A 25,370-nucleotide genomic window follows, 5' to 3' on the forward strand; every position below is an offset into this window, starting at 1 on the left:
TGAGGGTTGCTGGGGGGAGGGGGGTTGGGAGAAGGGGAGTGGGGTTATGGACATTGGGGAGGGTATGTGCTTTGGTGAGTGCTGTGAAGTGTGTAAACCTGGCGATTTACAGACCTGTTCCCCTGGGGATAAAAATACATGTTTATAAAAAAATAAAAAATTTAAAACATCAAAAAAAAAAAGAATGAAATTCACCTGGAAAAAAAATAAAAAGAAATCTGCAGAATTATTGGCCATTGGGGTTTGAAGCTTGTAGGCAACAAAGGTGGTGTTTGCTTAATTGCTGATGTACCTGGTCCAGTGAGACCCATGCCTTAAGGAGGAGCACTGGACTCGGAGCCCTGGGATCTCAGCTCCAGGCCTGCTCTGCCTCTGTGGAGGCAGCTGCCCTTTCCCACTTTTCCCACAAAGTGAGGCACTTTGGCCGTCATTGTATGTCCTTTAATTGCCCACACATCCCCAGCTATGGGGCCTTGGGCAATAAACTTCTTTGTACGCCGGTTCCTCATTGTAAAATGAGAATAGTCATTCCAGCCTGTCCACCTCCTCAGGATTTTTGTAAGGAATGGATGACTAAAGTTTGTGGGAGTATTTTAGTAGCTGTAAATTGCTTTGTAATTGAAGATGATTATTATTACTGACATCGCTAGATAGGTATGCAAAGAAGAAGGTTGATGCTCTAAAAGAAGGCTCTGACACAGTCTCAGAAATGTCAGTCTCGGGGGCCTGTCCTCCAGGGGGCCTCACGTACCAGATGGAGATCGTTTTAGCTGTCATAATAGCCTGTGCCAGGACCTCACTGCACTGTGACCATGATTCTGATCAATTCCCACAGTAGCCCACATCACAGATGAGGAAATGGAGGCTCAGCCCAGCATGGCTTTGGAGGGGTGGCTGTGGGATTAGAATACTCGTGTGCTAGTGGCTTTTCACTGCACCCTGAAGGGCTGCCAGAGGAGTGGAGTCGGGCTGCCTGTTCCACCACCCCCTGCAGTGGTGCTGAGAAACCAGGAAGATCTGTGTGCAGGGCTGGGGCCCTGGGAAACCGAGGTCGGCCATAGGCAGCCACTTCTCTCTCTGCTCTTATCCCCCAGGTCAGTGACCTCATACAGCTAGTGAAGGAACTGTATACAGACAACCAGCACCTGAAGAAAACCATTTTTGATCTCTCCTGCATGGGTTTCCAGGGAGGTGACAGACTTGAGTCTATAGGACAATCTGAGGTAAGGAGAGACAGTCGTGTTCTGTGCTAACTACAAAATGGCACCAGCCCCCTAGATGTCTCCGGACTGCATCTGTCCCGAGGAGGCCCTGCTGAGACTGCATGTGCTAGATGTGCTTTCGAGGGCCCTGGTCAGTCAGCAGCCTCCCTGAAAGTCTGGGGTATGTCTGCGTGGACACTTTGGCTATCTTCGGATAGCTTTTGACGCCAGGGTCCGGCCCTGGGACCTGTGCTGCAGATGGCACATGTGGGTGAGCGGTTTGGTCTCAGAGGAATCTGGAGAGCTGCCGCATCACCCAGGTAATTTGGGCAGTGTAGATGCTGCTTTAAGAAATCCACTAATGTTGAAAAACAAATGAGTAACACGTATTTCATTTTTGTATGAATCTTCTGAATTTTGTGCACCTCCTCACTCCTGTGGCCTCTGGACTGATGGATTTGACTGGACATAGGTCATCCCCGCACATACCCTGGGGGATCCACAGTCTGCCTTGTGCACAGGACGTGGCGGGGAGTCCACAGCCTGTCCGAGCAGAGCCGTTGGGCTGTGGGAATTTTCTGCTGGTGGCATTTGAAAGTCCAAAGGGGCCAGGAAAGGTTAAATCATGGTGGCTTCAGGAGGACCACGAAGAGGCCTCTGGTTTGCTGGGCTTGTGTACTTGGTCAGCCCTCCCACCCCGGGAAAGATGGGGGGCCACATCCAGCCCGGTCCCGTCTGTGTGTCTGCTCGTCTTTGTCAGGTGCTGTCTCTGAGTCTCCGTTCTTGGCCCATGCGTCCAGCAGGGAGACCCTGAAATCGTGCCCATGAGGAAGAGCTTGTTTCCTCCCTTCAGCCCCTGACTGGCTTCACTCCGCCACGGACAGCGCCTGGCCCGGGCCTCCGTTAGCCTTTCTCAGAGGACTGGAGCTGTTGTTACTCGCAAGGGCAGGAGGGCCTTTGTCCGTGGGTCCTGGGCCCCTCAGTCTTCTTGGTCTTCTTAGTCTTCAGGGTTGTCTTGAACTCAGCCTAGCTTGCCAGGTAAAGGAGGTCTTGTTGCCGCATTCTGGGGAAAGCTCTGATAGCCTGAAAGCTGTCTCCTCCCCCCGCAACGTGGGAGCCGCTCACAGGTACTGATGCTGCGCTCTGGCCATCTGCTGTCTTTGAGACAGGAACGTTATTGATCTTAGCCTCCCGGGCTCCAGATAATTTCGGAAACTAAGAATATCTGCAGTCCATTTAGGGAGAAACAAGTCTCTTGGTTAGTTTTCTCCAAGGCAGCATTTTTAATAAGCAGCTCATTCTTCACCTACTTCGTTTGAGTCATAAATGGCGAGTTTGTTTGTTCATTTGCCCTTTGAAAAAAATCTGTTAAATGTCCCATTATGTCCTTTGGAGAACAGAGGCTTTTTCCTCTTCCCACTCTGAGATCTCAATACCAGCCGATTCAGATTGGAGTCGTCTGTCAGATTTGCACTTCCACTTGATGTTCCCTGTGAAAGGCCTTGTCCTTTGTAGCCATTTCCTGTCTTTCCCCGGAATGGGGTGGGCAGGTCCGAGATTCCGCGTGGGAAGGAAGCTGTTCCCACAGTGATCTTGAGCCGAGGGGGGAGCGGTCGCTTAGGCGGTGGGATGGCTAAGGGAGGAGGCTGCCGTGCCCTGGGCGTGCGCGTAGTTCTCCTTTGATGAGGCCTGGCGATGCCCAGGCTGTGCACAGCCTTTTGGGAACAGCAGGGCTTGCAGAGCGGGGGCTGGGCACCATTCCTGCTCCTGGGAGCCTGTATATTGGGCGGTGGGGGCTGGGGGAGTAGGGAGGAGAGCAAATCTTTTTCGTGGTTTCAAGATTCAGTATTTTTCTCCAATATTTAATTAGCCCAAAACATTGGGTTAAAATAGAGAAAAGAAATTATCCCAGTCCTGTCACTTTAAAACACGCACAGTTAATTAACATTTTGGAATCCTTCCTTCTCTGTTTTTATGAACACGTGCAGGCCCACAGTGCATATAGGGTTTTGTTTCCTGTTTTATTTTTCCAATTGCTGCTATGTTATAGCATCTTAACTGTTTTTTATGGGTGCGCAGAAATTGAGCTAACGGCCTCGTTATTGTTGGACATATAGATTGTTTCTAGTGACTCACTATCTTAAGTTACCTGATGAGTGTCTTCGGACACAAATATTTTTCTGGGTTTAGGTTTTTTCCCCCCTTAGACTGTATTCCCAGATACGTACGTAATTGCTAGGTCAAAAGTATAAATAGAGATAGATACAGCTATAAAATAGGCATCTAATTTATTTTCATATATAGCCTCCCCCTGCAACTTTTAATTTGACGAAGGGTATAAATAGTAGGAGGCCCTTGACGTAGTTTGTCGGGTTTGTCTTCAACATGGTTGCCAAGCAGTGGGTCCCCCCGGCTGATGAAGAGAGCGCTTACTCCCGCATGTGGGCCGTTCACCTCACAACCCACGAAACAAACAGAAGACCGGGGATAGGTGTCCTTTGGTTTTAAAGGGCATGAAAATCATCTGTAATCGGTTTGCTCCTCCTTTATGTTCATTTACTGGTTCTTGCGTATTATAAAATGTGGTTGAGGATTGATGTGCCGCAGTGATTGGAGCAGCCTACAGTCCGGGGGGTGAGCCCTGCAACCACGGGCCCTGTGTTGTGCGGAACCCTCCCCTCTCAGGGGTGGGGTGCAGGAAATGTGTCTGAGTGTGTAGAAGGAGCTAGTCTCTGTTCTGTTATTACTCACTTATGTCATCAGTTTTAGACATGGCTAGAAAACAAAGATTTTTTTTTTTTTGGATGGAAGGAAAACGTGGATTGAGGGGCATAATTTAATTGAACGTAGGTATTTGAAGGGTTGCTGTGTTGAATAAGAAAAAGACGAATGACTCTGGAGGAAAGACATGGTGCTCAGAAGGAGGGGATGCTTGTTAAATTCTGCTTTAGTGGCAGAATAAAATTTACTTTGTCAGAAGCAGATTGAATTTCATTAGAAGGAGGAGGATTTCTAAGACTTTGACTTCATAAGTTAGGAATTTTACATTATTTATAAAGGGCCTTTGGCACAGTGCCTGGCATGTAGTAGGCACTCAGTAAAACAGTTAATTTAATTTTTTTGGTAAGCTAGTGGCAGAGTTGGGACTAGAGCCTTCTTCTGACTCTGTTCAGTGTTGTTTCTGTGACACCATGGGCAGTGCTGCTAAAGTTGAATGTGCGTGTGACTTTCCTGGGCATCTTGTTAAAATGAAGATTCCTATTCCCTGAGCCTGGTGTGGGGCCCAACAGTCTGGATCTCTCATAAGCTGGTACTCTGAAGAATGCTCTTGGAGTAGCAAGACCAGAGGTATGCTGAAAACCCTTTGGTCTCAGCTCTCATTATGAAGGATTCTTTATTCATCCGTTTGGTCTTTCAGCAGTGTTTTATTGTGCACCAGGCGTTGGTGTTAGAACTGCCCCATCTGGTCTGGGGTGCAGGGAAGCAGAGGGGCAATTGCTGCCGAGTGTGTGTGTGTGTGTGTGTGTGTGTGTGTGTTGCGAGCTGTGGGAGCTGTGGAGGAAGAATGAGGAGTGCTAACGGAACATGGGGACAGGGGCCTGGCCTTTTGAGATGGAGGGAACTTCTTCCTGGAGGAGGAAGGGGAACCAGCAAAGCAGATGAAGGATTATCCTCACACATAGCCCAGGAAGCCGGGGTGGAAGCAGGAGAGCACAGTTGTTATGGGGCTGTGTTTCCAGGAGGGGTGTCTACGAGGGTCAAGTACTCTCAGAAGGCAGGAAAAATCGAGAAGTTGCCAAGGAGCCATTCACACGTGGAGCGAGGGACATTTCTCTGTGTCTACAACATTTAATTTCTTGGCCATTGCTGGAAATTGAGTTTACTTTTCATTTTGACCAAGTCAGCAGAGGTAAAGAGAAACAAAAGTTAATCTTTATTTCACTGTATTGGGTATATCACCATTCACACCACGGTGTGGTGGTGGTTCCGAAAACGCGGAATGACTTTTGATATTTCAGCCTGGAATGGTGTGAGTGACCAGTGTTTCGCTTACCTTAACTAACGGGGGCCCGTCCTTCATCCGCGGGCCCGGGGAGGAGCTTCTCCATCCCTCTTCCCTAACCCCGTGTGTGTTCTGTCTCTTGTATGAGGCGGTCTTTGGGGACCTCTCACATGCAATCTAGAGAGTGTTGGCAACGAAAGCCAATTGTAGGAGGTGGGGGTAGACCGTTTTCTCAAGAAGCTTGGAGAGGCAGGGAACGCTGAGTGACCAGAGCTGTTGGAGAATCAGAGTGAGACTGTCGTTTTGTTTTTTAAAAGATGGGAGAGGCTTTCCCTCAGCGTTTTATCCTGAAGAAATGTAAACACAGCAGAGTGAGAAGAACCTGACAGTGAACACCTTCGGACTCCCCACCAAGATTCTCCTGTTAACATGGCCCACATGTCCATCATCACTCCATCTTCCCTTTTGGATAAATTTTAGTGTAAATTACCAATATGGTACGCTTCCTTCCTCTGAAATACTTCAACACTTGTATCTTAACCTCAGTGTTTGTTTATGGTTACTTTTTCTTTTAAGGTTAAGTTTACATACATTGAAACATAGATACCCTAAGTCTGTATTCGCTAAGTTTTACAAATATGTGTTCCTTTATAACCCACACCTCCTCAAGACCCTTATCGATTCTCGCCGCTACTCCCAGCCATTTTTCTTCTTTTGTGCCCTTATGTGTTAGTTTTGCCTGCCCTAGACTTTCACAAAAATAGAATCATGAAGTACACTCTCTTTTGTATAAAGCTTCTTTCACTTCACTTAACTGTTTTTGAGATTCATCCATGGCATTTGAACCAACAGTGTGTTTCTTTTTATTGCTAAGTAGTATTGCAGTGTGTAAATATATTAAAACTTGTTTATTCATTCTGCTGTTAATGTACATTTGGATTGTTTCGAGTTTTGGATATTATGATAAAAGTTGATACCAACATTCAGCATTCATGTACAGATCTTTTTGGGGACATCTGTTTTCATTTTTCTTAGTGAGTACCTAGGAATGGAATTCCTGGGCCAGGAGGTTATTCGTTTTAGAAGATACTGCCAGTGCTTTTTCTGCAGTAGTCTAACCTTTTGTATTACCCCCAAGTTTGCTAGTTCTAGTTAGTCTTTATCACTTGAGAGTGTTTTAAGGATGAAGGAAGATGCTGATGCAGGGAAACTCCTCATCCGTACGTAGAAACCTTTATGCCTTAGGAAGTACGTTCACACATGGCTAGCCTATTCCATGCTCTGCAGTTTAGGGAGCTCTGATTTGTAAGGTCATCAGTCCTGTTTGATCCCGATGGCAGATTCGGATATGGTTAGCTTGAATGTGTTCTGGTCCTGGAAAGTTTTCTATAGAATGACTTCATGAAGTCAGTTTGCTTCATTTTGTTTGCTTTTTCCAAAATAAGGGTTTCCTATAAAGGGAAGATCAGAAAAATGTACGTTGGTCTGGGAAAAGTCTGGACTAAATGTAGGAATTGATAAATAAAACTGTAGAGACGGGACCTTAGAACTCTCGTATGTACAACACGCCCCGCCAGTGACTCCGCGCTGTGTGTAGTGTTGACGTGCCAGGGTGCGGCTTCCAGTTTCATCCGTGAAGTGAGGTTTGGCAATTTCTGACACAGCTTTGACTGATGACCTCCCTGGGTGTGGTTACCTCTCCTCTGTTTTTATTTGGTTTAATCCAGGTGCCCCGGGGCTAGAATTTTCGCCCTTGCAGCGAGCTGAGATCTGGCCCTCTTGAGAACATTGTGCTGTCCATTCTGCAGAATGTGGGAGCTTTGGGATTTGCACTTCTTGAAAGCAGTAGGGATTTATGCAGTCGTTATAGAACGCTGTTCTTCATCTCCAAAGCATAAAGCTTTCGTCAGGCAAGCTCGATACTCATTAGTGATGAGGACTTTTTGTCAGCAAAATGACAGCATGGCTGGGACTGTCCATCTCGGATGTGTGACAGTCCAAAAAGAGGTTTATGCCCTGTGCTAAATAGGAGAAGTGATGCATAAATCGGGCACAGCATAAATTTCATTTACTGCCTTCTTGCTATTTGATATTTTCAATTCCATCAATAGCTTTTTTCCAAAATCTTGTTACTTTTATATAATCTGAAAGTGAATTTAGCCACTGCAGGAATGGCAGCCACACAGCAGACAGCATATTCGATTTACAGCAGCTCCGGGAAGGCCCTGCGAGGGCAGGGGGAGTGGCTTTCGTTATTTCTTGGGGAATTTGTCCTTCAATTATGCTCAATCCTAGACAGCTGTGTGTGATTTGCTAGAACTAGCATCTCTAGCTTTGGTTAATTTTTATTTCATTGGCTTTGGCATTTGTTTCTGCCTCCTTTTTGGTTTGTTTTTTGTTTTGCATTTGAAAAAAAAAGACATCAGTGACTTATTCATGCATATTCATGCTGCGTACTTTTTTGGGTTGCATTTTCACACCATTCCATGCTCCATGTAGCTTCTGGCTGGCAAGGAGGACGAGGACATGACCAGGACAGGAGAAGGTGACGAGAATCATTTCCTGAGCGGCCAGCATTGGGAGCAGAGTGACAAGGTAGGCACGCCGCAGTCCACGCCCAGTTCTGTCCTCCCCTCTCTGTGCCCAAGCCGGTCTTCCAGTTTGGAATGAATCTGTTTTCTCTTCTGTTCGTTCTGCCTGTCTCGAGTGCCTGCTGTATGTGGTGGAGAGTAGAGACACTGGGTCTCTTCCTTCCTAGGAGTTACAAACGGGTGTTGGAGCCAGTCGAGAAACAGCAAGATGTGGAGTTGCCAATAAAAACAGGGTTGTTGTAAGAGTAACAGGCATTGGATATTGGACGTGGTCAGATCTTTGGAGACCTAACGCCACCCGTTGGTTTTATGCATTGGAAGCTGAGCCCTCTGAGGGGAGGGGATTTCTCCAGGGCACAGGGTAAGTCAGTGACCGAGTTGGGACAAGAGCCCCTGTCTCTGGACTCTGTGCAGCCCCAGATCACTTGGTTGCAGTGTAAGGACACTCAGAGGCCCTCCCCAGTCTCCTGACCTGGAATCCAGCTTAGTGTCGTGTGGGCCTTGGTGAGAATGTGACTCCTTTGGAGAACGTTCCTCCAGTCACGTGGATACGAGGAGGCATTTGGGACATTCTCGAAGGTTGAAAGAACCCGAAAGACTAGGATGCGGTGGGACCGAGGAGGCTGCAGATCTGGCCTTTGTAACCTTTAAGGTGTTCAAGTTCTTGAGGTCATGAATGCAAGATCATTAAAATATAGGTGGTTTGGGGAAGCAAAGCAATTCAAAGATTTGATTTTGAGTCTTAGTCTTTATCTTTGTGACCTCAGTTAGCACTTGCTTCACCCCTACACCTGAATTTTTCCATCAGTGAAGATAATCCGTTCTTGCTGGAGTTTTTGTGATATTTAAGTAGAAAGGTATGTACTAAGTGCTCAGGAAACACTCTCTCTCTTTGTATTATGATAGTCTAGACTTTTCCTTTTTTGGAGGGTACTTATTTAGATGGATTTAATAACTAGATTGGTGGCAAACAAGACCCTATAAATAACAGCTCATTTGTATGGGTCTTGTCTTCCATTTAAAAATCTTAATCATTTTACAAGTGTGAGAGAGGGGTGTGATGGTTAGTGTGTATATCACCAGCAGTAGTGCAGTCAAGGGGAGTTATTTATAGACTGGTGGAAGAAATTTACAGCTCTGGAAAGTGGGGGGAGACTGCTAATTGCAGCACCTCAGGACATGCCCAGTACAAGCTTTAACTAGATGAATCCTTGGTACCACTCCTGTGGGGCCCTCAGTGACCCCAGAAGGTGGATCCGTAAATAACATCTCCATAGGAATTAGGAACCCTCTACTTTCCTAATGAGACAAATCAAAGTCATGTTAATTAGGATGTCTCCATAAAGAGTAAGAGGCCTTTCTGCTCTGTAATGGGAGGACACATCACAAGAGGTAGTAGTTAATGGACATCTAAAGCATTGTTCATGGTGTGGGCTCCATACCCTTCTTAACTCACAAGGGTGGGTCGTGAGGTGGGGGGACCTGCCCATGGTGGGCGGGATACTGTGCCAGGACCTTAGGTGAATCAGTCATCTCATTTGATTCTCCATGGTCCCTTTGGGAGGTGGTATTGCTCCCCGATTTTGTGGATGAGGGAAGTGAGGGTGAGGAGAAGTGGTGTGAAGCTCTCCGTGCTCTTGCGGGAGCGTCTGCCCGCCCGGCCACAAGGCGCATGTGTGGACCTGTGAGCTGGAGCCTGCTCTCTGTCCTGCTTGCCTTTTCCCTCTGGGTTGCTTGCGCTGCTCATTTGCTCGCGGTCTCCGTTCTTTCCCTCTCCACGGATGCCCCTCCTCTCTTCCAAGGTCCGTGTTTTGACCAGATGTTCTGATTTGCAGGTCACAGAGGACTATCCCAAAGGGGGCTGCAAAAACGGATACTTGAGGCACACAGATTCCAGTATTCTAGACGATGGAACCCACAAACCTGGCTGCCCCGGAGACCAGAGTGTAGAAGAAGGCGAGCTCCTAAACCTGCTTGCCCCTTTCTTCAACGAGAAGGCCACATTGTTACTGGAATCCAGGTAGACGTGGGGCCCCGCTGTTGCTTTTTCTTTCTAGTTTGAGGGGAGAGCAAACTCATTTTGCTAAATGGATGTAGATGGCAGTGCTGTGTCATTTAGCTGAGTGAGCCCCTGAAATGTCTTGGAAGGAATCTTGCCAGTCATGCAATTAAGTAATTAGGCTGTGCGCTAGTGGCTGGGAGGGTCCTCAGCAGAGCCTCATGCAAGCCCATTATAAAGAGAGAAAGAAAGCTTTCCTCTGCAATCGGTCCTGGGAGCCCTGGGAAGGGCTGTCTGGCTGTCAGCGAGAGGAATCAGCCCTACTGGAGTCTCTTCTCCAGTAGCTTAAGAACTGCAACAGCTTAAAAATTGCCATTGTAGTCGTGACTCCCTGTTTTACGTTGAACTTGAACTTCATTTCTCTTCTCATTTTATCTGCTGGGAGTCCTATGTCAGGAAATGCTTCGGGGTGTTTTCCTGAAAACAAAACAGGAGAAACATGCGGTACGTTTGTATTTTTAATGTTACCTCTTCAGGAGGAGACTGTCCCCTTGCACACTCTTTCAGGACCATCATAACAGCTGCCTGGGCTTTGGAGCCAGGAGGAGCCGTGCCTTCCTCTCTTAGGGACCCCAGTCTCTCCAAACACTTCCTCGGGTGCCGTGAGGAATGAGAGAGGGCCCCGTGTAAGGAACATGGCAGGCGGGTCGTGTGTGTTCCGTGAAACTGTCCAGTTCTCCTCCAATGTAGGTAGAGAAACGGAGCTGCCGACTCCTGCCCGTGACTCTTGGCAAGATCCAGGAACCCTACCGTTTCTTACATCATTGGTCGACTAAGCCTCATCAACATTCTTTAGCTAAAAAAAGGATTGGAGTGTTCTGTTTTTGTGAGCTCAGGCAGGCTGACCCGTCCCCACTCTCTGGCAACTGTCCAGCATTTTTCTAGCACATCTTCTCTTGGGGAACCTGTCTAGTGGTCATTCTAGTTAATTATCAGAGAGAGTTAGGTGACCATAGTCAGTGCTTGAGAGAGGGGGTGTTTCTTGGTGTCAGGATCCCAAACATTCCATCAGAGTTCAGAGATGCAGCTGCCTGTCTGGGACTGCCTTGGACTGTGCAGGGGTGACGTGAGTGGGGGAGAGTCCGGTGGGCTACAGTGGGCACGGGTCCAGCAGCTGGGGCATATGTGCTCCCTGCTGGTGGGCAGGAGCTTCTTGGCCCCAGCTGACCCTGTGGCTTCCAGCCTTCCAGCCATTCAGTGGAAGCCCCCAAACTGTATTCTAAATCTCTTGCTTTTTAAAAATGAAGACCTAGTTACATTTTTTAAGAGAATATCTTCTGCCTGCTAGGCAAGCTTGTGACATCTCTGGTTCAGTTCCCTGTGCTCTGTAAGTATCTGTTCCATAGGCTTCCAGACCAGTAAGGCCAGTTGTAGTGTTAGAAAAGGTTTTCTCACACCAACCTAAACCCGTAGCCTGTGCAGCTGTCACTCACAGTGCACCACAGCCCACCAAAACGAAGTGGAGTCATGGCTCTGCGAGGCCTCCCGAAGGCCTGGCGGTGGTCTGCAGCCCCTCCTGGCGCACACATGGGGCATCGCGTGCTGGGCTCCCCTTACCCTCACACCAGCTTTCTGGGTGCTGCTCCTGGCGATCTCCTTTTCATAAACGTGGGCTCTGACGTTTGGGGATTTGACATTCCCTTAGTTATAAAATGCTAGAGCCGTCGGAGAACATTCTGGAGGAGTCCTTGGGGTAACCAGGGTTTTGGTCAGAGAAACACTAGTCTTCTACTTAGGAATTCCCTTTTGGTCCCAACTGCCACCATCTCTTTCCTGGACGCCAGCAGCACAGCCTCCTCTATTGTCCATTCTCCATAGAGCAGCCACAGTGATCTTTTTAATAAGACTTAAGTCAGATCAGATCCATTCCATGCTTAAACCTTCTAGCAGATTTCCGTTGCTCTTACAGTAAGATCACAGCTTCTCCACCTGGCACCCGCCTCTTTCTCTGCCCATATCACCTACCCCTCCTATTCACCGAGCTCTGCTCTGCTCCTCAGACATCCAGGCTGGTTCTTACCTCAGGGCCTTCGCACTAGCCATTCCCTCTACCTAGAATGTTCTCTTCCTAGGTGTGTATGTGACTGGTGGCATCTCAGCTAGACATCAGCTGTGTAGAGAGGCCTTTGCTGACCATTAATGGGAAATCCTGCTTTAACACGTGGTCTCCGAACTTTTTCCCTCCCTTTCTCCCTTAATTCATAGTACTTGTCTTTGCTGCACGTTGTCTTATTTAGTTATCAGTGTTTGCGTGAAGGTCTGTCTGTCTTCTCAGTGAAATGTGTGAGCACAATGTATGCCCACTGCCTTACGTGGCAGGTGGCAGGTGCTCAGTTAAGTATTTAAGTGTCAGTGCAGATGCTTAGAAGCCCAGCATCACAGCAGAAGGTGAGTGTGGAAAATTGGAGAGAGTGTACTGATCCTTCAGAGTCAAAAATATCTGGATTCCAGTCTTTGTTCTGCCACTTTGCTAGGGGATCTTGAATCTTTATGAGCCCATTTCTTCATCTGTAAAATGGGGTTAGGTTTGGCCCCATCTCCTCGTCATACAGCAAGGCCTGAATGTTTTTGGTGTATTTAAAGGACCTGACAGGGCACGTGCTTCACAAATGTCAGTTCCTCCCCTTTACATCTCTCACTGTGGCAGAGATCCCCTGGAAGGGTCTGTAAACAATGTTTGTGCCTCTGACAAGACCCTCGACTCAACCATTAAGAAGGTCCCGATCACAGTGACAGCTTAATGAATCTCCTGTTCAGAATTCTAGCAAAGTAACACTTGAAATGTTTTATTTAACATCACCCCACTTTAGTATATTCTAATGGCCTCTTTCACCACCTTTTACTACCCATTTGTAAAATCTTTGTCCTCGGTTTTATCGTGTGTTGTTTGGTGGTGAGTAACGGTCCTCCTTCGGCTAGCTGAATAGTAGTTGTCATTATTTTTAATCTATATTAAGGGAAGGAGAGGACAGGACAATTTAGTTTAACGCGCTTAAAGTGCCAGAAATATTTTTAAAGTCTGGGTTTACTAAATTTTAAGATGGTTTGTGTAGTCTAGATGATTCCGTATTAGAAGGGAAAAATGTACCATACATTTTAATTTTGTTTTTTAAACTTCTATTTTTTACCCTCCTTCAGTGTGCTGTAGCTGTGTGATGTGAATAGAATTGCCTCTGGCCCAGAGCTAGATGATCTGAACCCAGAAGGAAGTAGGGCCTTCCCTTGGCTCTTGGAGGGCTCCATGGGAAAGGTAGAACCAGGCCTCATGTCAATTGTCACATGTAGTGGGAACCCAGATATGGAGCAGGGACCATCCGGGTGTGCTCAGGGAGTCCGTCTGCAGAGGCTGGCCCTGGCCAAAGGCAGGTGGGAGGAATGGCAGAGAGAAAATGTGAGGGGAGCGTAGGTGGGCCTCTTCTGCCTCGGTCACTGCTGACGGCCACGACCTCAGCCCGACCTCGATGTCAGTGGCAGCTCTCCCACCGGCCTCTCCCTCTGTCCTTGCCTGCTCCAGTCCCTTTTAACATCGTTTCCTGTCTCTGTTTCCTAGTTTCTCTCTTTCTTAAATGAGCCACTCTCCTTTATTTTTTAGATGATTTACATATACTTACATTAAAATCTTCAGGTTTCCTTGTTTATTTAATCGTCTTGAGTGTGAACTCTGATTCGTCGGGTTGTGACCTGTCTGTCATACTCACGGGTCATGTGTGCAGGTTGGGTTTGCCAGGGTGTGGACAGCCCTGCTCTGTCCCCTGTGCTCCCTCCTCCTCCTGTGGGGTGCCACAGCTGCCTCTGGCTCATGAGATTTCCCTGGTTTCCTCCACCATGGGAGGACTTTCTGCCCCCAGTGCTTTCTGCGAATGTCCCCTTTCTCCTGACTGTGGTCTCCTCCATTTCTGACCTTTGGGTAAATTTTACCTTGATTTCGAGGCCTATGGGGCATCTTACAGTATTTGTTATGTATCTTTTGCTGTCACTTACATGGGTTTAGAGTGGAGTGGGAGGGGCTCCCGTGTGTGCTCACATGGCATGTAAACTGGTCTCCACTTCTCACTGCACTGCTGGGGGCCTCTGGGAAAGGCCCAAGGCAGTGACGAGAGGCAGGCAGTACTCTAAGTGGGACTGTCTGTGTCTCCGGCACCGTTTACACAGTGTGCACACAGCCGCAGCTGGGATCTGCAGGAGCTTAGGGCACATGGCCAGTGCCCTAAAGTATCTGCTGCTTAAACGCTCTCTCGTTTCGTCTTTATTGCTGTCCTGTGGAGGGAGACTTACCTTACTTCCAGAGCATCTCTGAGTTAAAACTTGAAGCCATTTTTATGTGATTTCACTACTATTTCTGTTCCAAGTAGTTCGCAGTATCCCTGCATTCAGTGCCTGTGTACTGAGCCTGACTGTGCACAGTGATGGGCCAGGTCACTCGTGGTTCCACCAGGTTGACCAGATCCTCCTAAGCCGTACTCACCCCCGGATGTAGGCATGGGGCCAGAGGCCGGGTGGACCTCACAGTGGTCAGAAATGACAATTCTTGATGACCCTACTTGCTCCTTCCCAAGCCCCGCTTTTTCTAGACCCTGTTTGCATCCTTACAGCACATGGCCTTCTCACTTGTAGTGTCCATGTGGAGTCTCTTCTTATCCATGAGTCGGACATGCCAGTACCCACCAGGTGTGGTTGTCATGAGGTGACAGGGGAGAGAATCCTTGGTGGCACATGGCGAGCGGGCTGCGTGCTTAAACAGTTTGGGCCGGTCAGTGGAGAAAACTTGGGAAATCTGGTAGGGCATGAGGCTACAGCAGAAAACCTAGTTCTTCCACTTCCTTCCCTTTTGGAAAAACAGGCCAGACCTTCTGAAAGTGCTACGTGAGCTACTCCTGGAACGAACGTGCTTGACAGAGCAGGAAGTGTCTGCACAACACCTTGATGGTAAAACGGAGAAGTTTTTTAAGCAAATGGCTGCTCAGCTAAGAGGTGAACTCGGACATTTCAACCAAGTCAACTCATTGTCCAAGTCCTGCGATGAAGGGAAGTCGCCGCGGACAGCCCAGCTAGGAAGGACGGGTCAGGTGTCCAGGCTGGAGCTGAAAGATGCCTCCGTGCAGACCGTGGCGGTGGAGGGGGACACGCGCAGATTCCAGAACGAGGGCAGGAGAGAGGCGTGGGCAGAGAAGCCCCCAGACGCCGCGTTTCACACTGAGGGCCCGCCGGAGAACTTGTGCATGGCACCAGGGCAGCAGGCCACTGCCCCTTCCTTCCCCAGCGGGACTGACAGAGTAAGCTTTTCTATTTATTATTCATTTGTTTTCTTATTTTATACAGATGAAAGGCTAAAAAACCAACTCTGATCTCACTGCTTTTTTTGATGTATGTAGAATCCGGTGTCTCCCCGGCCTGCACCCGTCTGGCCTCGGCCTAGAGGCGCGTGTTTGTCTTCACCTCCCTCCACCCCGCTAGTCTCATTTGTCTGTACGTCATGACATTTGTGCAGTTTCCTTATAGAGTCGTATTTATACGTCTGTGTGTAGCTTTTTCTTTCATGCTGTGTATCAGGAACATCTTACCTTGTAACGGCTCTGGGAGATGCCATTGTGGGAGATGTGCCAAATTTCGTATGAATTTCACCTACTGGGGGATATTTACGTTCGCAGGTTACAGTGAAACTGTGATACCCTGACTTGAGGAGGAGGCCTGAGAACCTAGGTTTTATCTTGTGTAGACGTTGTGGTGGAGAGGTTCTGTTCTGTGAGCTTCATCTATGTTCTCTTATCCTTGCGACACCTGTCAGAGATGAGGAAGCATGGTTTTGAATGCCCACAGTTAGCCAGCAGTTACAGGGCTGAGTTGGGACCCCAGGGCGCCTGATGGCACAGCCTTACCCTTTCCCAGGCTAGCCCCCAGCTCCTGCTGGCCCAGAGTGGTGGGCTCCGATTCTGGTGGGGGAATGCATTTTGCTTCAGTCAAGAGGTTGTCTCTATGCTTCTCCTCTAATGCCATCAAATCTCCCATATTATTAAAAGCCAGATTCTCTTGGTCGTATTTGATTGGACCTTTTACTAAACTCCTTGTGGGCAGAGGGGTCGGGGCTGATGATCCCCAAAGCAGGGAGATGTCTATTCTGGTGGAGAAGTAGGTCATGTTTCTAATAGAACTCCAGTGACGGCTGTTGGTGTTCTTGTTTCTGATGGGTGTTTTGTATCTGAGAAATCAGCTGTACACACTGCTTCATAGCATCAGAATGGAGAATTAAGTTTATTTTCTGACCACTAAATTACTGCTTTTGTGCATACCAAAGGGAGTTAGATATATCATTAGCAAAATTGCTTTTGATTGTTTTAAATTATGTACCAAAACTGTAATTTCTAGAATAGGGTTTTCTAAAGATATCAGTAAAGACAAAAAGAAAAAAAAAAGAGAGAGAGAGAGACACTGCCATTATATTAACGGTACTCCAGATGCAAATTTGTGCAGTTTGGCTGGAATAGAAATGGTCTCATCTGCCCCAGCTCTGTTAGTTTGTACCTGTGTATTAGGAAAACTAGATGTTTTTCCCCCCGGTTTGTGTGGGAGATAGCCTCCTTTGTGCAGAAAAATTGCATAATTGAATGAACTCAGTAATTTCCCCAAATATATTAATTTTTTTTTAGTTTGGAATTATGCTTCTTGCTTATGTTTTCAAAAGGAAGGCTACTGTTTATTTTTTAGCATCTGTTGTTTGTGCGAGGATCGTGCTAGATATTCTCTATCTATATCATCACATTTAATCTTCTCAAGAAGCGTGTAAATTAGGTAGATATTCCTGATATTTTACATATGAAGAAATACAGCCTCTGAAAGGCTCAGAAAATGGTCCAGAATGAGTCAGCTGTTGAGAGGAGTAGTAGGGATAGAGATTGAAGTCCAGTTTTAGGGACATACAGGAATATATATATTTATTTATTTATTCATTTATTTTTTTAAGTTGGTTTCACACCCAGTGTGGGGCTCGAACCCATGACCCTGAGATCAAGACCTGAGCCGAGAGCAAGAGTCGGATGCTTAACTAACTGAGCCACCCAGGTGCCCAAGATAGGGATTTTTCTAAACCTACCTCTCGGGAAGGGAGGAGCCCTTGGTAAGGGATACCATCATAAAATGTACCGGGGATTGCTTCAGGCCTGGCTGCTTCCCTTTCTTGGTGGCTCAAGTGGGATCGGTGTGACCTGGAACCGGAGGCTGTCGCAGTGGTGACATGAGGAAATGTGTGGCAAGTGCCTGCCAGTGCCTTGTGCATGGTTGGGTAGGTGCATGTCAGGCCCAGTGGGTGTGTATTCCTGTCCCCTACCACCCCCACGTGAGGAGTTCCGTTATGACATCTTTAATAAGGTGGTAGGTGGGGCTGTGCTCAGTGTCCATAAGGTAGCATTTTGTGTGGTGTTATTTTAAAACCCGCATTAGGTTGACTGACGGCAGTCTTCCAGCCTGAAATTGGCTTTGGCATTTGTGCACTTGCAGATATCTTTTCTCCTGCCATATGACACACAGATTTGGATCCAAGAATAAAGATTGGTGGAGACAATTGGTGGAGACAGGCAAATGACTGTTATTTGGCAGTCCTCTTTGATGAGGCATTCCCCTGCCCCTTTCACCACTGGGCCCCTTCACCACCTCCAACTGTCCTTGGCCTTGAACCTGCTCTCTGGCCTGGAACTTCGGGGCAGAGAGTGTCTCACTTTCCTTAACTGAGCAATAGAGGCTGGAGAGTTGTTGTGAGGTCCTGCTCTTACATTCTTGTTGTATGACATTGGACTGGTTGTTGGACGTCTCAGTTCTTTGGAACATAGGCCCCGTAACTTCTGTTTTCCTGTGAGCTCTGGGAATGCAGAGCTTACTGGAGGACTGTGGGACAATGAGCTTGAAAGTATTTTACAACCTAAAATGTGCAAGCAGGGCTCCTTCTTCACTTTTCCTGCTTGGGAGACCTTGCTGATTTCATCATTCCCAGGGTCCTAAGTATTTCTTGTTTCCTTCTCAGATTCATTCTCTTCCACTTAAAAAATTAAAAAGAATAATAACCTCAGAGCGCCTGGCTGGTGCAGTCGGTTAAGTGTCTGCCTTCAGCTCAGGTCATGATCCCAGGGTCCTGAGATCAAGTCCTGCCCGCATCACTCTCCCTGCTCAGTGGGGAGTCTGCTTCTCCCTCTCCCCCTCATCCTACTCTTGTGCTCTCTCTCAAATAAATAAGATCTTAAAAAATAAATAAATAAATAACGACCTAATTCACGTATCAAACAATTTATCTGTTTAAAATATATAGTGCAGTGGTTTGGTTTTGTTTTGTTTTTGGTATATCTGTAGAGTTGTAGAACTGTTACCATAATCAATTTTAGAACATGTTTAATTATCCAAAAAGAAACCCTGACGCATTGGCGGTCATTTCCCATTTCTCCCCCATCTGCCCTAGCTGCAGGCAACCACTGATCTACTTTCTGTCTTTATAGATTTGCCTATTCTGGGTGTTTTATATATAAATGGGATCATACAACATGTGATCTTTGGTGACTGCTTCTACTTAGTAATGTTTTCGAGGTGCATTCGTGCTGTAGTCCGTAGCAGCAGTTCATTTCTTTTTATTGCCAAGCGATAGTCCATTGTATGGATGTAGCACATTTTATTTATCCATTCATCAGTCGATGGACATTTGGGCTGTTTCTACTTTTTAGCTATTATGAAGAATATTGCTGTGAACATTCATGCACAAGTCTTTGCATGGATGTGTGTTTTCATGTCTCCTGGGTAAACACTGAGGCGTGGAATTGCAGGGTCCTATGGGAACTCTGTGTTTAACCCTTTGAAGAACCACCAGGCTGTTTTCCACAGCAGCTGCCCCTTGTTTACATTTTCACCAGAAGCATGAAGTTTCCAATTTCTCCACAGCCTTGCCGACACTTGTTATTATTTTGGTCATACGCTGTCCTAATGAGTTGGGAGTGGCAATATTTCATGGAGATTTGATTTACATTTCCCTGATGACTAATGACACTGAACATCTTTTCATGTGTTTATTGGCCATATATAGATCTCCTTTTGAATGTGTCTTTTAGACCCTTTGCTCATCTTTTAATTGGTCTTAGAAATCAAGGCCTATTGTCCTGAGGAAGATACATCTGAGTGGAGTCCTAATGAATGTATTGGGTATGGGAGACGTGGAGGCGGGCAAGAAAGCGTGTGTAGACAGAGGAGACAGTGTATGCCAAGGCCCTAGGGTAGAAGGAGCATAGACATTGGAGGAACTGATAGAAGGTGTGTGTGTGGGAATAGGGAGATGGCAGAGGGGCAGTGACTTGGGCTGCAGGTTATGCACAGCATGGCGGCTGTGGTACGCATTTTGACCTTGGTCATAAGAGACTGGGAAGTGTTCCCGTAGTTGTAAGCAGAGGCAAGGAATGTTAGGTTTGCCTTTTCCTGCCGCAGTATGGAGAGCGGACTAGAAAGGGCATGAGGGGTGGGAGAGGGCGCTCAGGAGGCAGTTGCCGTGGCTAGGTGACTGCCAGCAGTGTCTTGGGGTTGGATGAAGACAGTGCGGCGGGGTGGGGATAGTCCAGGGAGCCCAGCTGGAATTAGTGGAGCCCGGTGAGTGGCGAGAGTGGGTGACGAGTGTAAAGGTTTGATAGACTCGCCGGTTTGGGTGACGCAGTGAGGAGCTGGTGATGTGATTGACCAAGACGTTGGGTGTTGAAGTAGCGTAGCTTTGGGGTGGGGACTTGGGTGGTAGATGGAAGGAGCCGAGTGCTGGGCTGGCCTCAGAGTGCCTGGGAGCCGGTGGAAACGAACATGTTGAGGGTGGGCAGGTTGGGGCTCCGAGCCACTGGCTTAGTGACCTGCTAGCCATGGACAGCTTCAGTCGCGGTGATTCGGTGGACCAGCAGATTGGCTTAGACTGAGGAGAGGGGGCACGGGGTTGGAATAAAGAAATAGATACGGAGCAAGAAAATGTTATTTAGAAGATTGTGCTGGGAAAAGGGTTGCCATATGTCGAGCATCTGGATGTCCACAGAGACAGCGGGCCAGGGCCAAGAGGGTGTCGCGGAGGAAAATCTTGGCGCTTGCCAGTCACAGGAGGGGACCTGCCAAGACAGAAGTCCTGTAGACTGGGAGATAAACATAGAGGCCCTTCTAGGAACCAGAGGTCTGGACAGCTGGTGTGAATCCTGTTTTACGAGGTTGGCATGAGGGTGTTGCCTCTGTGACCAGAGGAAGTGCATTCATTGTCCTGTGCACGTGTCTCTTCAGGAAGCTAAGAAGTCCCGCCTGCCCATCCTGATAAAGCCGTCCCGGTCATTAGGAAATGTGTATCAGCTTCCCGTCACCCAGGAGGTGGTGGCCCAGCTGCAGGGCCAAGTCTTGGAGCTGCAGGGGGAGCTGAAGGAGTTTAAAATCCGCAATAAGCAACTTCACCAAAAGTTAATTCTGGCTGAAGCAATGACGGAGGGGAGGCCAGCGCCAGACAAAACGCTACAGAAAGGTAAGCCGCGAGAAAAATGTCGTCGCCGTGAGCTAGATGAACGACCCGATAGAGCTGCTTGAAATGTCAGCCTTGTTGTTTAGAACTGCAGTAAGTTTGAGCATAAATTTTATGAATTACCGTGATTAATCTTGAGTCTTGACAAATGCACAATCAAAGGAACACAATAAGGAAAGTGAATCTATTGTTTTCATTTTATTCTGGAGTCTGGATAAAGGGGACTTGGAAGTGCTCGTGGGTCTTGTCAGGTCACCGTTCCCTTCACTTGGGATGGTCTGCAGGTAACCCAGCTGTGGAATGACTTGAATCTGGGTGGGTTTTTTTGGCTTTGTCTGTGGAAGCCTCAGGCATATGGCATCATGTATGTAAGTTTTCTAGAACGTCTGGGCTGTATTACTCTGGGTTTCTCAGGGCTAATTCCAAACCCCATCCCAGAGCGGTGTAGGTGAGCACAAGGTAGTATTGGACCTCGTTTTCAGAGGGTTCATGAGTCCACAGAAGTACACACGTTGACTCCTGATTATGAACTTGTGCTGTGTGCACATGCAGCAGCACACGATACCAAAAACAACAACAGCAGTCTTTTATTGATCTGGTTAAAAAGTACTGATGAAACCCTGCTGTGCCAGGCACTGTCGTAGGCCCTGGGGAGGAAGTGATAAAGCAGATGATGTAAGTCTGTGTCTTCTGTTCCTGTCGGGGGGAGGACAGTATGCTGATGAGCAGGTATAGCGGACGAGAGATGGCGGGTGCTGGGGAGGAAGCGAGAGCAGGGCTGAGGGCATGGGCAGTGTGGAGCCGGGCAGAGTGTGCCGCCGCATGCGGGATCCTAGAGCCTCCCTGAGGAGGTGACATCTGAACACAGACCGGGAGGAGAGGAGGGGATGAGCCAGCTTGGAAAGTGCGTTTTTGGCAGCAGGAAAAGGGCGAAGGCCCTGACGTTGCTTTGACCTTGAGAAGCTGGATGACGAGGAAGGCGGGGCCAGCTGTGCGGCTGGAGTGGAGTGGGGAAGAGAAGGCGGGAGGAGGTCAGGGAGGTAGTATGTCGGGTGCGCCCAGGAGGCCGTTCTCAGGCTTTGTCTGTCACTCAGGTAAGAAATGGAGGGTTTGGAGCAGTGGAGTGACGCAACTTCAGCTTTAAAGCAGGGATGGTCAAGCTTAACCATAACCCTGTGGGGTTTTAAGTTTCTTGGAGCACCGTGATGGTCACTAATTGCACATGGCCTGTGACTGCTGGAGTTGAGTAGGTGTGATAGAGGCCCTGTGGTTGGTAGAGCCCAAAACAGTCCGTGTTTGGCTCTTAAAGAGAGAAGTAGGCCGAGCTCTGCTTGAAAGGATCACTGGTAACACGAGCCATTGGAGTGATGGCTCGTGCCGCCCTGAGCGGGAGAGGCAGAGGCGGGCGTCTGGTGTCTGGTCTGGGACTTCTTGAGACGCCTGTTGACCAGCCCCGTGGTGGTGCCATGTTGGCAGTTGGAGATACAGGGCCGTAAATTTAGCAAATGTCAACATATCACTGGTATTTGAAGCTCTGAGACTTGGAGACACAGGGAACAGTGAGCAGGGGTTGGACGCAGAAGGAGCACCCAGGGAGGCAGGGACAGAGCCACGAGAGGACGGTGTCTGGTTGCTGAGGAAAGAGCAGGTTCGCTGGGTCGAGTATCGTGAATCAGCCCGGCAATGTCTGAGGTGTGGACTTGGGATTTAGTAATGGGGGATCATCACTGGCAACCTTGAAGGAGCTGTTGTCCTGGCGCGGCTGAGGCCTGCCTCGGACAGGTTCCAGAGAGCCAGTGCAGGAGAGGAACTGAGATGGTGAGAATAACAGCTCTGAGGAGTTTTCCCATAAAGCGGGGCGGAGACACAGGGCAGTTAGGAGCCACGTCGTCAGTGAGGCTCAAGGGATTTAGGGAATCGGGACTGCAGGTGACCGCAGCCAGCTGGTCTGGCTGCATCAGCATCAGCTGCAGAGCTGGAGGTTTTAGGGAAGAGAGCATGATCTGGCGGTGTCAGCGAGAGAGAAGGCCCGTACACTCTTCCAGGTCTGGGATCACAGGGCATGTGGGAAAGATGGCCAGGGGCTGGCTCCACTCAGGGGGCGGCCGCAGGAGAGGCAGTGCCAGGGGACAGCCGGGGCCTTAGTACGAGGGGGCAAGGTGCATGTTCAGGGAGGACACTGAGCTTATTTGGGGTTTTGGCATTGGAAAGTTGGCACTCTGGGCTACATCCGACATGGAGATCTCGCAGGTGGCTCCAGGCTGGGAGACGACTGGGAGCCGTGCACTTCCTGTGTCAGGAATAAGATGGGCTCCCGGGATTTTTTCAGCCTCACTGCCCGCTTTGCGTACATGATCTAACGGAATCTTCTTAACAGTCCTCGAGGCAGGAGCAGTAATGATTTAGTTTGAGGTGGTTTTAGCATGAGGCGGTACTTTTTGAGACAAAGTGACTTGGGTGCCGTCACGCTGTCACTAACTTAGATTTGAACCAGCCTGCCTGTCTTCCAGGCCCGCACCCTTTACTGCCTCATAAAGTCTAGCACCTTGATACCTTCCGTATGGACTTTCCGAGGCCCGATAGTGCGTGGTATTTTCCACTGATCTTTAGGTTCTTGAGTTCCCCAAAGTGGAAGTTTCGAGATAAGGGGGACTTTGGCCGTGTTGCTCTTCCCTTCCCACTTTCTCTCCAGCCAGCCTTCCTCGCAGACATCTGTTCATGCATTCAGTGAATATTCCCCGAGCCCCTGCCGAGTTCCCAACCTCATGCACTGGATGTAGGAGACAGAGACAGAGATGGAGAGGACCGAGGTAGTCCCTCCCTTCTGAGAACTCCCTGTCTAGTGGGAAGGGGCAGATAATGAAACACGCCAGTGCAGGGCAGAAGTAAGGGACACTTCAGGGAGGAAAGGTTTTATGGCAAAGGTGACTCAGCCCAGTAGAGGTCCTGGTGCCTTGTCCAGGGTTTGCGGTATGCCCTTACCATCGTTTTCATTTCCTTTTTTTTTTTTTTTTTTAAGATTTTATTTATTTGACAGACAGAAATCACAAGTAGGCAGAGAGAGAGAGAGGAGGAAGCAGGCTCCCTGCTGAGCAGAGAGCCCAGATGCGGGGCTCGATCCCAGGACCCTGAGATCATGACCTGAGCCGAAGGCAGAGGCTTTAACCCACTGAGCCACCCAGGCACCCGCGTTTTCATTTCTTGCTGAGACATCAGGGTGCCTCAGCCAGGTGCTGCTCCCGCAGCTGCCCAGTAGACCCCGGGGCCTCTCTCTTCTCCAGAAAAGTGGGCATGAGTCTATAGAATTCATTTTCTCACTCATAGTTTTTTGAGAGCTTGGACTTAAACCATTTGAGACAAGCTGCAGTGTATTTATGCTTTTTATGTCCTGTTATGGCAGCTCGATAGATTAATTTTATCTTATAAATTGCATTTTGCCTCCCTAGTGTTTTTATTTTCCCCGTTGTATCTTTGTGTTCTTCTCAGTTGCTTAGCTAAGTTTCAAGTCTATGGTTTTATTTATTTTTCCTTCTCTTCGTGAATGCCTATAGCCCAGCCCCTTGTGGGAGCAGCCTACCAGGACAGCCCCGGAGAGCAAAAGGAAATTAAAACCATGCCCTGTGACTGGAGAGACAAGGAAGGGGACAGTGACCAGCACACCAGCTATGAGACCGGTCAGAATTCAACCCCTGTGTGTATTGAACAGCTTCTGTGTGCCAGGCACTCCTGGGGTGTTTCCTAGAAAAGTTGTTATGAAGCCCTGCAACGGGCATTTTACTACATCATTGCTATTCCCACTTAACATATAAGGAAGCTGAGTTTTTAAAAAGAATTGATCCAGGGTCATCCAGTTGGTGAGTGGGTAGCCGAGTGGGGGTACAGGAGACAGGGTGTCTGAGCTCGCTGGACCATTTGTCATGCTTTTCTCCCTGGCCTGGATGCTGGCGGGTGCAGTACGTGCTCACAGGAGCACCACAGCCAGCCCTGCGGCCAGGTGGCTCTCCGTATGGCACTGGCTGCGTTAGGCGGGCGTTGCTGGCCTCCCACCGCCCAGGAGGGTGGGTCACAGGTGAGCCCGAGCTGCCTCCTGGTGTGCGGGCTGTGTCAGGTCACTCAGTGGAAAGGTACAGACACGTTAGTGAGGTCCCAGACAAGTCGCATCTGTTTCTTCTTAGGTATGTAGATAAGCACAAAGGATGATAAAAGAATATTCATGTTCCCATTCAACCAGAATGAACACATGCTGACATTTTTCTTTTTACCTTAGATCCACTCCCCTTTGCCTTTGTTTAGAAAAAAAAGAGTCACCTTTCATCTGGACCTAATTCATTCTGTAAGAAACAGTTGTCTTCAGGAATTCTAAATCTGTCATGGAGTGGTTATGAGGACGCCAGTCTCTCGGGAACTGAGTCATGGTGACGCTTTCCCAAGGCCTCCAGTCAGTGCGGTCGATACGTGGTCACATATTTCTGAATATTCTGGGCTTTGAAGCCCTCTACAAGCAATAAAGTACCCTTAGCTGAATTGTAGAAAGTTCCAGAACTGCAGTATTTCCTCTAATGCAAATAAACGGTACTGGGGATATCTTTGGATTTCTTGTTCATAGTTAGTTGATCGCTAAGGCTTCCTGTCTAACTAGCGGTTTCCCTTCCCCTCCCAAATCCCCAGCATTAGTGAACTTCCCTTTGTCTGAAGGTGCTTCTAGAACTTTGCACGTGTTGTTGCCTCTGCCTGAATGTTCCCTGTTTATTTGATGTCCCTGTCCCTGTCGTTTAGGTCTCTGCTGCAGTGTCACTTTCTAGGGAAGGCCTTCCCGAGGCCCTTGGTTGGGGAGACACTCCCAGTAGCTCCCGCCATGCTTCCATCTTGAGCTGACTTGCTCAGGGGCTGCCCTCCGCAAAGCTGGTACCGTGTATGATGGAAGTGGTTATGAGGACGCCAGTCTCTCGGGAACTGAGTCATGGTGACGCTTTCCCAAGGCCTCCAGTCAGTGCGGTCGATACGTGGTCACATATTT

The 25,370-nt window shown here is 48.3% G+C and overlaps 1 protein-coding gene across 1 annotated transcript in view; it reads left to right on the plus strand.

Annotated features, from left to right (window-relative positions):
* Positions 1-25,370, plus strand: part of CDK5RAP2 (CDK5 regulatory subunit associated protein 2) — a 169,933-nt gene that overhangs the window by 95,312 nt on the left and 49,251 nt on the right. Inside the window, exons 15-20 of the mRNA XM_059412174.1 lie at positions 1,062-1,223; positions 7,705-7,800; positions 9,632-9,816; positions 14,696-15,128; positions 20,125-20,356; positions 23,905-24,027. Coding sequence (XP_059268157.1) covers positions 1,062-1,223; positions 7,705-7,800; positions 9,632-9,816; positions 14,696-15,128; positions 20,125-20,356; positions 23,905-24,027 — 1,231 coding nt within the window. The remainder of the gene's footprint in view (positions 1-1,061; positions 1,224-7,704; positions 7,801-9,631; positions 9,817-14,695; positions 15,129-20,124; positions 20,357-23,904; positions 24,028-25,370) is intronic.

The sequence above is a fragment of the Mustela nigripes genome, chromosome 9, assembly GCF_022355385.1.
Source record: "Mustela nigripes isolate SB6536 chromosome 9, MUSNIG.SB6536, whole genome shotgun sequence".
In the NCBI taxonomy this organism is placed as follows: domain Eukaryota; kingdom Metazoa; phylum Chordata; class Mammalia; order Carnivora; family Mustelidae; genus Mustela; species Mustela nigripes.